General features: G+C 37.9%; 1 protein-coding gene across 1 annotated transcript in view; it reads left to right on the forward strand.

Annotated features, from left to right (window-relative positions):
* Positions 1 to 639: 639 nt before the first annotated feature.
* The window catches only part of LOC102431813 (cystathionine gamma-lyase), a gene marked incomplete at its 3' end in the record, with an annotated part of 14612 nt that continues 3466 nt past the window's right edge, over positions 640 to 11785 (forward strand). The window contains exons 1-5 of the mRNA XM_006099238.3: positions 640 to 965; positions 4117 to 4198; positions 5737 to 5832; positions 6295 to 6404; positions 8418 to 8549. Coding sequence (XP_006099300.1) covers positions 798 to 965; positions 4117 to 4198; positions 5737 to 5832; positions 6295 to 6404; positions 8418 to 8549 — 588 coding nt within the window. The remainder of the gene's footprint in view (positions 966 to 4116; positions 4199 to 5736; positions 5833 to 6294; positions 6405 to 8417; positions 8550 to 11785) is intronic.

The raw sequence follows: 11785 nt of genomic DNA on the forward strand, positions 1-11785 counted from the left end.
GTTAGGAGGCTGCCAGAGTTCTGCTTGGAGACCCTCACTACAATAGCTTGCTAGAAAAATATGACCTTCGCTCCCGTTTCAATCATGGCAAGTACCGGGTCATTCGGATAATGAGAATCCAAGCTACACATCTGGCAGCTTGGACCACGTTTTTTGTAAGGAATCTCCACTCTGTCGCTTGCGTCCGTCAGCACCACCCTCAGGACAAAGGGTGCTGGGGGCGGGGGAGGTGCGGAAGGTCGAGGGCAAAGGGCTGCAGGGAGAGGAGGCTATTTATGTGGCCTGTTTACCGGTTACTGGGTTTCAACACCAAACCAGTCTTTTTCCAAGTCTCCCGCGAGCTTCTGGCCCGAGGTCACACAAACCGCCCGGGTATCTCGCAGGAACTAGCAAGGCAGCTTCCTCCCGAGCCCGAACTGGGGAATTTCGCCCGCGGGGACAAGCACCACGTGGAAAAACGGACTCTGCAAACCACCACCTGAACCGGGAAGGCCGGGCCCGGCGACGCTCCAGGCAACGCCTCCACTGCCAACCAATGAGGAGCGGGGACCGCGTCAGGGTTTTCGCTCATTGGGTGGCGCTGGCTCCGCCCCTCGGGCCGTGCAAACCCTCCCAGGCCACTTAAGTCCCCGCCGCAGAGTCGCCGAGTCCGGCTTTTGTGTGCGGGCTGCTGGTCCCTGGCTTCCTATTGGCTCCCTTTTGCCTGGTTCTTCTAGGTCTCTTTCCAGCCCTCACGCACCCGTTTCCTAGTTTCATCTTCCTCGCTCTTTTCCTCTCTCCTTCCTTCGCAGCTCAGCATGCAGAAAAAAGACGTCTCCCCATACGGTTTCCTGCCAAACTTCCAGCATTTCGCCACGCAGGCCATCCATGTGGGCCAGGAACCAGAGCAATGGAGCTCTCGGGCTGTCGTGGCCCCCATCTCCATGTCCACCACGTTCAAGCAGGGGGCTCCCGGCAAGCACTCGGTGAGCTGGGTCTGGCTGGGGCGGTCCAGGGTTGGGCGGAAAGAGAGAGATGGCTGACAAGTTTAAAAGGCACCCAAGTAATTTATAAAATGACATACATCAGGAAGGCAGCCGGGGCGGCTGTTTGCTACACCTGTAATCCTCCTTGCCATAAAGATTTGTATGGGATGGTCCAGTGATCATATTTCTTTTGATAAGCAGGACTAGAAGGAACAGTTTGTCCAACTTGCCATCTAGATTTGGCCTTAAATTCATGTGATTCTGGTAAATGTGCAGTTCAAAACTGAGGATCATAACTTCCTTGAATTACTTGTAGCAGCAACAATTATAAAAATATAATGAGTCGGCTAAAAAAAATTTAAGGGTTTTATAACTCAGAATCAAGATCATATCCAGTAGAGGTATTCAATTGTTAATAGTTATTGAGTACTTACTATATGCTAGATACATAATTACATGCGTTATATCATGTGTATTCCATGTATTGTCTCAGATAATTCTGACAACAGCCGTAGTCTGAACCAAGTTCTCATTTTTCTCATGGGAAAAAAAAACAACAAAACCCTGAGATTTAGGGACAAATAACTAGTCCAAGGCCACAGGGCTAATAAGTTGAGGAGCTGGAATTCCAGCTGTGTTCTGGAACCACACTTTTAGGCATTCAGCGACATTGTGCTCTACTCCAATAATACTAGCAATAATGTAACTCATTGCATCATTTAAGCAGTGTGGTTTAGTGATTAAAAGCATAGATCATGTAGTCAGAGGACCTAGGTTTGGGTTCTGACACCACCTCTTCTGATCTGGGTGACCTTGAGCAAAGTTACTTAACCTATTCCAGCCTCAGGTTGCTTCTGTGTAAATGGGTTAATAATAGTACCTACCACATAAGTTGTTGATATGTAGGTTAAGCTGTATGGTACATTATAATTGCTCAGTAGTTTGGTATTTCATGGTGCTCAGATTTACACTTTTTTCATTGGATCCTCAAAACAACCAGATCCGGGGGCAAGACGGATATTATGCACTTTTTAGAGACAAGGAACTGACCAGAGTCACTGATAAATGACATGTAAGGTTTATGAGAGTGCCCTCTCGTTAACCATGTAGCCTTTTCCCTTTTGGTAGAATACTCGATGGATCTTGGAGTACTTAAAAGTGTCTGAGGTTCAGAAAAAAGTTAGTTAAATGAACTTTGTAGGTCCTAAACCTTGATTAAACTTCAAAAACCTCTTTACTGTGTTATGCTATAGTAAGTTGAAGAAAATTCTTTTAGATTTAACCGTTGTTTTGTCAGGTAGAATTCTAAGGACATTTCTACAGTTGGTTTAGGATACTTCTAGCTACTGTATTTTGGAATCAGTATGTGTACACACAACCTGTCTTCCAGCATATGGTTTGTGCCTGATGCAGAGTTTTGTGAACGTGTGGCTGCCGGAGCTTCTGCACAAAAGTTAACCATGTAGCTATGATATTAATAATTAATGTTTTCAGAGAGCCAGCAGGGATGGTAAAATCCATAAACTCCACTTTATATCTTTAAAAAATCAGTTAAGGGTCTAAAGAGAATTTGACGGGCTGAATGAGAAGCATCTAATTCTTCAGTTCCATTTGGAAAGCTATTGAATGGGCTAGGGCAGTGATGGCGAACCTATGACACGCGTGTCAGAGGTGACACGCGAACTCATTTTTTTGGTTGATTTTTCTTTGTTAAATGGCATTTAAATATATAAAATAAATATCAAAAATATAAATCTTTGTTTTACTATGGTTGCAAATATCAAAAAATTTCTATATGTGACACGGCACCAGAGTTAAGTTAGGGTTTTTCAAAAGGTTCGCCATCACTTGGCTAGGGGGTAGGAATTTGCTTCGAAAATAGGTTTCTCCCCACCCCCAAAGTTAAATTTTCAGTGAATATTTATGGAAACATGGGGTACCTTTCTGTGGCAATTGCCACATGAATACAGTTTTTTTCTGTCTGGTAAGTACAGCTGCAGGTCACATCAATTAAGTGATGGTGGGAAGAGATGAGAGTAGCTGGAGTCCTATAAAGTATGTGTATACAGTTTGTCAAAAACAAGGAAACAAAGCAACAAAACAAATTAAAATAGATACTTATAACTAATACTGGGAGCTCCTGAATCAGAAACAAATAGATACTTATAACTAATACGGGGAGCTCCTGAATCAGAAACAAATATGTAAAGAGTGGTTGTCTTTTGTTATGTGCTATAGGAGGAAGGCTTTGTGGGGAGGGACGGGTAGGAAATTTTAAGAGTTTCATTTAAATCCCAGGTTTTAATTCCGGTTGTGACACTCCCTATAATATTTGGCTTTCCTTTTCTCAAAGCAGAGCACAAGGATTAAATAAAATGACTGGATGAACACATTTAGTATGGTGACATACACATAAAATAACACAAAATTTTAAAAAGTATTGTGTAGACCTGCTTTGCCAAGAATTACTCTTCATTTTTTGAATCTCTTTTGTAGAGCCAAGATCTTTTTTTTTTATAATTTTTATTTTTTGCTAAAAGTATTACAAAGGGTATTACATATGTGTCCTTTTTTTTTTTTAGAGCCAAGATCTTATCCTTGAACATTTGTAGAATCTGTTCATAGCTTCCTGTTGGAAGCTAAACAGAACTTGCATCAGTCACTTCTTAGGAAACGAAATACATGTTAGAATTTGGTTTACTCCTAGCTTAGGTGATTCCCTTTTCATGATGTCCCCAGATTAATGGGTAAAGATAAGTCTAACATAATAATAATGCTAATAATACAATCAGTTTTCTAGTAGTTAGCATGTGCTAGGCACCATGGAGAGGACTTATATATTATCTCATTTTATCATCACAACAGTTTTATGAACTAGATATCTGTAGTTTATCCCCATTTATTGAGATCGACTCTGGGAAACGTTAAGTAATTTGCCTGTTGGCATGTAGCTCATAAGCGGTAGGTACAGAATTCTAATCCAGTTTGGCTGACTTCAGAGCCTCTTCGAACCACAACACTGTTATCCTTTTTACAGCAAGACATGCCATAAATAAATAAAACTGTATTACAGTAGGCTGAACCCATAGTTGTGGAGTTGTCTAGTTATGACTGTGATAATAAACTTAGATTTCTGACTTCTTTCCTTCAGGGTTTTGAATATAGCCGTTCGGGAAACCCCACCAGGAATTGCTTGGAAAAAGCAGTGGCAGCATTGGATGGGGCTAAGTATAGTAAGTGATTTCCAATCCCAAGTTTGTGAAGTCTGGAATCTGTTCTTACATGCATAAAGAAGATCACAGAAGCACAGAATGTAGAATTGGAATGAAATAAGGATTAGCTAGTTCAAAACCGTTATTTTACTAAAACATTGAATTTTTTACCCAAGGTCCCACAGCTGGTAGACTGTGCATATATATGATTATTGGGTAAGAATAAATATGAATCGAGACAAAATGGCAGAATTTTCCATTTGGTATTCATGTAGATACTCTTTATCTGAAGCTGTCAATATAAATAGATAAAAATTAACTAAGTTTTATAAGACTACGTAAGAGAATATAAGCTTTCTTATATTCTGGTTCATTCACCTGATTATTTGTGCCTGAGAATAGCAGCAAGGCACATTGGCACTAGCAGGTACCACTGATAATGTGCTCTCAGAGATTAGAAATTAGCTCTTGAATCTTGTGTCTATTTTCATAAGGGAGTGGATTGCTACTAAATATCTTTGTATTATTTATGCAAATGATGCTAAACGAGGGCAAAATAATGAATAAACACAGTCTTAGGAGTTTTCTCACAGCAAGAGTGTAGGAATTAGAAAGAATAATGTGAATTACTGGGTTTGTTTGGGATTTTGGGGAGAGAGTTGGTTTTATTTTGGATGAAATTAAACACAAAATTGCTGAAATTTAGTACTGTGTGTGGAGCATTATTTTCTGCAGGAGGTATAAAGACTGAGTGTTTATATGTCAAACACTTTTTTCAAGTGGGATCCAGAAAACATGGTTGTTTTTAACCATGCTTTGAAGTTTAGCCAACTATATGAATTATTGCAGTAGAAAACTGCAATCCTAACCTACACTTCTCTGAGGAGATTTTTTTTTAAATTTTATTTTTTGAAAAGTTAATTGGATTGTCCCTTCTATCAGTCACAGGTGATTTTTTTTTTTTTAATCATCAAGATGATCTATTGATACTTTGTCAGGATATTTTCTTCTATAGTGTTTAATGTGCACAATGCCAGTTATTTTTTATTTTATTATGTTTGTTCAACATGAGATCACATTTGTTTATGAGAGATTCACTTTAAAAAAATTAAAAATAAAATTTATTAAATTTATTAGACAGATCTCAGGTGTGATTTTGATCTTTGTTAAATTTGCTCAGTTATATCCCTATAGTGAATGAATCATAGCTTAGCTCTATTCCTCAAGTTTGAAATTTCTTTAGAGCCTGATATTTTCAAACTGTAATTTAATTGGCAATTGTCCTTTTATCTCAGAATTTTATAAAAAAAATTATTTCCTTGAAGTGTTTCAGAGAAATGTTATCTAATTAAAGCAGATTTATGTATTTTTAATTACATAGATATTTTATCTTTGAAATGGAAAAGGGGTATTCTGTGATGGTATTCATCATGGGACTTCTTGAGACTCGGTGGTGATGACCGTCCTCTCATCAGAGAGGGACATGAAGTTAATGCTGTAGGTGTTTTTAACCTATTGGTCTGACTTTTTGGTTTACTCTAACTTGGTTTTTATTTTAGGTTTGGCCTTTGCTTCAGGTTTAGCAGCCACTATGACTATTACCCATCTCTTAAAATCAGGAGACCAAATTATATGTATGGATGATGTATATGGAGGTAGGTGATGTCTTGCATTCGTGTTGTGTCAACTGATATTTAAAGATAATAAAGTGGGTCCTGAATTATATTAACAATGTTGCCAAGATGGGTTTACTTACTTTAGATTTGAGTACTGGGAAGAAATTGTTTAAAAAGACACTGATGTTTTAGAGAGCATGCTCCTTAATGTTTGAAGAATAGAGATTGTGTGTTTTGATAACATTTTCTGCTTTATGCCACTTGGTGTGGATACCAAGTATGTTTTATTTGACTCTCTAGCTTAAAAAAAAAAAAATCCAAGTCTTATATTCTTTACAATACACAATAGCCAAATTGTTTAACCAAAGTAGAATTGCTCTTAGTTGTATTTTTCTTGGCAACTGATGCTTCCTTTTATTTTTAAAGTGGTTATACCAATAAGGAATGAACATTTCTTAATACAATGTCCTTTCCATTTTATCTGATTCTCTTCTGCTTCAGGTACAAACAGGTACTTCAGGCGGGTTGCATCTGAATTTGGATTAAAGATTTCTTTTGTTGATTGTTCCAAAACTAAATTACTAGAGGAGGCCATTACACCAGAAACCAAGGTAATTCAGTTTTGTTTGGCTTTTTTCCCTGTGATGTTTTTGTTTTCATCATGTCTGTTTACAAGGGGACATAAATCTGAATAACAAATTTTATTAGAAACCATTGGAAGCCATCAACAAGAATAAGATAGGTCTGGTGTCTCCTAGGTATTACAGCATAATGATTAGGTACATAAATTACTAGGTACACAAATTCTAATTTTGTATCATAGTTGGCATATTATTTAACTAAAGTCTCAATTTCTTCATGTGCAAAATGGGATAATTGTACCTGTTTTATAGAAAGGTTGTTGTGTGAATTAAATGAGATAAGGCTTATGAAATGCTTAGCACAATTCCCAGAGCATGGTATTAGAACATTTGTTAGCAAAAGCACACAATTCTTAACTGCATTACCAAGCTAGTATTGGTAACAGAAGTCATCACAGAAATTGGATTACAGAAAAGGAAGCTTGTCAAGCCCCCCAAATTCTAAGCAAAGTGGTTTTTTAAGGGTTCTAAGGGATACTTTGGCAGAATAATAGAAGTAGAGAAAGGGCCACTAGCAATCTTTAGCCTCCATCCTGGGAAGCTTGTATGCCACCGGAAGGTGTTTTGTGCTGAAGTGAATGGCATATGTGCTATTTTTTCTTGGGACCTCATTTAAATTCTGCATGGGTAAAAGAAGGACCAGTGTCTTTTATAAGTCAACCCCTTCCAACTTTCTGTTACTGATTAAAAGGTTTGAATTGTACCCAAGATTATGTTGCAGTGACTGCTAAAAAATGAAACTATTTTCTCACACAAATACTTTGAAGATTAACACCATGGTGAACTTTGAGTTATTAAGGTTTATTTTCAAAAGAATAATTTTTTTTTTATCTTGCTTGGGAGAAAAGATACTTATTAAAATAGCTAGTCTGAGTCTAAGGAAAGAAAGCAAATCGTGAGTATATTAATTCTTGTCAACAGAGCTTTATGTACTGTCTCTTTACTGACTTGAATCAATCCATTTCCTCCTCCACCCCAAAATATTTGCCTCATGATTTGAAGTAGATTTTTTTGCAGGTAAACCTACTTTGTATTTATTTACTTATTTTTACTTTAATTTTTGTAATGAGTGGAATAATTTTTATAGATTCTTTAAAATCAATTCTCATAGAATATACATTACTTAATTATCTTATCTTTCCTACAGTAAAACTCAAGAGTTTTTGTCCATTTATGTAAGTAATAAAAAAAGAAATGTTAACTCTTAAAAAGAAATCAGTAGATAATGTCATTCAATACAGCGGTACCTTGTTTAACAAATAGAATTCTTTTCTTTGGTCTTAAATAAATAACTATCAAGCATCAACTATGTCCCTGAATTGTACTAGATTTTGGAATATACAGATATGTATATGATACGGTCTCTTTCTTAAGTGAGCTTTTCAGAGCAGCGTGGTTCCCACAGAGTTGTAGCCAGGTTTTCTGTTGTGTGTGTGTGTTGCTTTCTTCTTCACTCTAAAACCCATACTCTTCAAGTCCTGGGTTCTTAATTTATAATTTCTAGTGCATCTGGAATTATTTAACTTAACATTAAGGATTTTTTTTTTGCATCATAGAGCTAGTTCTCTTTAATGAAAATTCTAGGATGTAACTTTAGACAATCTATGTTATCCTTAAGAATAAAATTTCCAGACACTGAATTATGTCTCTGGAATACATTCTCTTTTTTTATGGAAAATAATTACAATCATTACCTTGAGTACTTTTCTGCTTATATGTATATTATCTCATTTGATTTTTACAACAACTCTGTCAGGTAAATATTACCAGCCCCATTATACAGATGAAGAATTTGAGGGGTACAAAGGGCAAGTTACTTAGCCATGACCTCTCAGAAATTTATGTGGGCTAGGATTCAGATTTGAACCTTTCAACTTCATCATCCAGCTCTTCTCATATAGCCTCCCAGATGGTTACAATATATGGGATGTATGTCTGTACAGTGTTTTTGATAAACTATTATCATTTACTGAATTGTTTTAGCTTGTTTGGATTGAAACCCCCACAAACCCTAGCTTGAAGATGATTGACATTGAAGCCTGTGCACATACTGTCCATAAACATGGAGACATTATTTTGGTTGTGGATAACACTTTTATGTCGGCATATTTCCAGGTAAATGCAAATAAATTTTTTGGTTTGATTAGTGGACTAGAGAGACACCTGTAATTGGGTTGAAAAGATACTAGCTAATGGTAGAAAAGGCCCAATTATAATAATTTGTCTAATCAATCACTATGACTAGATTTTATGAGTTTGAAAATGATTTTAATGTAAACAAGGCCTTTCTTTCCTCAGGTTAATATCTTGTATATGGGACTTTGTGTGTTTTAAATGTTGTCTTAATTAGCTTTTAGGTTTTCATAGGATGTGTATACTCTCCAAAGATTTGACCTTATTTTATGATTGTATCTGTCAGGGCCTTGCACATAGTAGGGACTTGCATATTTATGTGCTGCTTACAAGTTAGTAACATCATTTTTCAGTCATCTCTAATACGTTTTTATTTGACCAACCTTCCCAATAAAAGGAAAAGAAAAGCTGTATTCGGTGACATCTCAATGTATGTCACATATTATTTCTTCATTTCTCTTCCTTCTTTCTAGTTTCTCTTCCCTTAGCACCCATAGATTATGCATAACCCTTTCTATCTTAACCTTATTTGTATTATGAATTTCTACTTTGTCTCTCCTTATGAATTTCTACTTTGTTTCACATTGTAGCTATAAATATTTAGAGTGCTCCTTTTAAACCATCTTTTTTTTCCTACCTACCCACCTCTCTACATACATCTCCACCCCCAAACTACTTCCCAATTTGTCCTTCATTTCTTTCCTTTTTTGTTGTTGTTGTTGTAGATTCTTTTTTTCTGTTCTGTTTGGCTCCTTTTGGTAGATCATCTTGGGATCTCTAAAATTGAGTAGTTATCTGCCCCCCGACCCCCCTTCTCCCTCTCTTTTTTCTAAGTAACCTAACTTTGTTTTCTTTCCTTCCTGCCTGCACCCTGTAGTCCATTCTTATAACACTTCTATATTGCTTCTTTATTATGCAGAGGTCCAGAAACCCCAGCTCCTTTTCTTCTGCCCTTCAATTAGGCACGTGTTTACAAGCTCAATTGTTTCCATTTCCCCCCTTCTATTCTGGGTCCCTGAAGTTGGGCCAAGCTTCTGCCTTCATGTGACTGGCTGACTCCCTGGAAAGTTGCATAAGCCTGTTCTCCACTATCCTTCGTTTTATTCAGAATGGATTACTATGTTTTTATTTTCCTTTCCTGACACACTCTTCCTGGCTAAAGTGCATTCAGATAGCTTCATGGGCCACTTACCTTCATGATATATGATAGTCCCTCAGTATCCAAAAGGATTGGTCCCAAGAACCCCTATTGATACCAAAACCCACAGATGCTCAAGCTCCTTATATAAAATGGCATAGTAGTTGTATATAACCCATGCATTTCCTCTTGTGTACTTCAATTCAGCTCTAGGTCACTTATAATACCTAATAATACCCTGTAAATCAATGAGGCATGTGGCCCGCTGGCCGCGAGTTTGACATGCTTGCTGTAAATGCTAAATAAGTAGTTGTTATACTGTATTGCTTAGTGAATAATGACAAGGAAAAAAAGGCTGTACATGTTCAGTCCAGACACAACCATTTTAGGCCTCACTACTTAGTACCAGGGTCAGCAATGGTATAACTTTTTTTCCCAGATGTTTTCCATCCATGGTTGGTTGAATCCATGGTTGCAGACGACGGAGGATATAGAGGGTTGACTGTATCTTTAGTTGTTTCCTGTAACATCTGGTAACAGAAAACCTAGTAAGGCAGTCTGTTTCTAAGTGAAAATCTCCTGGCATTATTTAGTTGTCACAGGTGATTTTCTTTCTATATATATTGAATTCAGAGAGAAGAAGGGAGAGGAAGAGAGAGAGAGAAACATCAATGATGAGAGAGAATCATGGATTGGCTGCCTCCTGCATTCCCCCTACTGGGGATCAAGCCCACAACCCTGGGCATGTGCCCTTGACCAGGAATCAAACCCAGGATCCTTGAGTCCACAGGCCGATGCTCTATCCACTGAGTCAAACCGGCTAGGGGGTTGCAGGTGATTTTCATTTTTATATTCTTTATCTCAACTCCTTACCCATCTACCACTTACAGTACTCCAGTTAATACAGCCTAGGAGTGATCTGGCTGAGTCACAGTGAGTCCTGCATATTCCCAAAGAGATGGCGTGAATTGTTTTAGCCTGGGCATGTCTACGTTACTCATCAAGCTTGGCCCTCTTTCTCCTGTTACTGTCACTAATATAGTCCAGTTTTTCTACCTTCCTGAAGCCCATATCACATTGCTCATGACAGGGATGAAATGCTTCATTTCAATCTGGATGGATTCCAGTTGAATTAATCAATCACAGTGTTCCTAGGCAACCACATGTATTGATTCCACAAAGCAAATCCTCTGAAAAGGTCCTCTCACTGTTTTATCCTCATGAAATCTGGATACGTTCTCTTTCTTGCCTGCCTTTTGTCTTCTGATCTTCTGTAAGTCTCAGAAAAGGCACAATGACAGATGTACCAGCATAAAGTTTCAGAGTAGAGCCGTTTGATTCAGGTAGTCTGGGTGGGAGACCTGGCTCTACCAGTTTTTTAATCTGAGTGATCTATTTTATTTCTCTTGGTCCCTTTTCCTCATGGGTACAATTAGAGTCATACAGTACTTATTTTACTGAGTTAGGTGAAATATTTTGCACAGTGTTTCACTGGGTAACATAGAATGTTTAACATGATTCTTGGCACATACATGCTGCAATCAACAGATGTTAGTTACTGGATTTTTCTGTTGACCATAGAGTTTACAGAATGTTAGTCCTGAAAGAGACATTAGACATCATCTAGTTTGAGAGATGAGCAAACAGCTATGTAGACAGTGCTTAGAGCAGTATCTTACTTAAAACCTGATTATGAGCCCTGGCTGCGTGGTTAAGTAGGTTTGAGCATTGTCCCCCTACACCTAGGTGTTGTGGGTTCAATTCCTGGCCGGGGCCCATCAATGTTTCTCTCTCTCTTAAAAAAAAAATTAGTAAAAACATATCTTTGGGTGAGGATTAAAAAACACACATAAAACCTGTTTATGAGCCGAAGTCGGTTTGGCTCAGTGGATAGAGCGTCGGCCTGCGGACTGAAGGGTCCCGGGTTCGATTCCGGTCAAGGGCATGTACCTTGGTTGTGGGCACATCCCCAGTGGGAGGATGTGCAGGAGGCAGCTGATCGATGTTTCTCTCTCATCGATGTTTCTAACTCTCTATCTCTCTCCCTTCCTCTCTGTAAAAAATCAATAAAATATATTTT

Source organism: Myotis lucifugus, unplaced genomic scaffold (assembly GCF_000147115.1).
Source record: "Myotis lucifugus unplaced genomic scaffold, Myoluc2.0 scaffold_265, whole genome shotgun sequence".
In the NCBI taxonomy this organism is placed as follows: Eukaryota; Metazoa; Chordata; class Mammalia; order Chiroptera; family Vespertilionidae; genus Myotis; species Myotis lucifugus.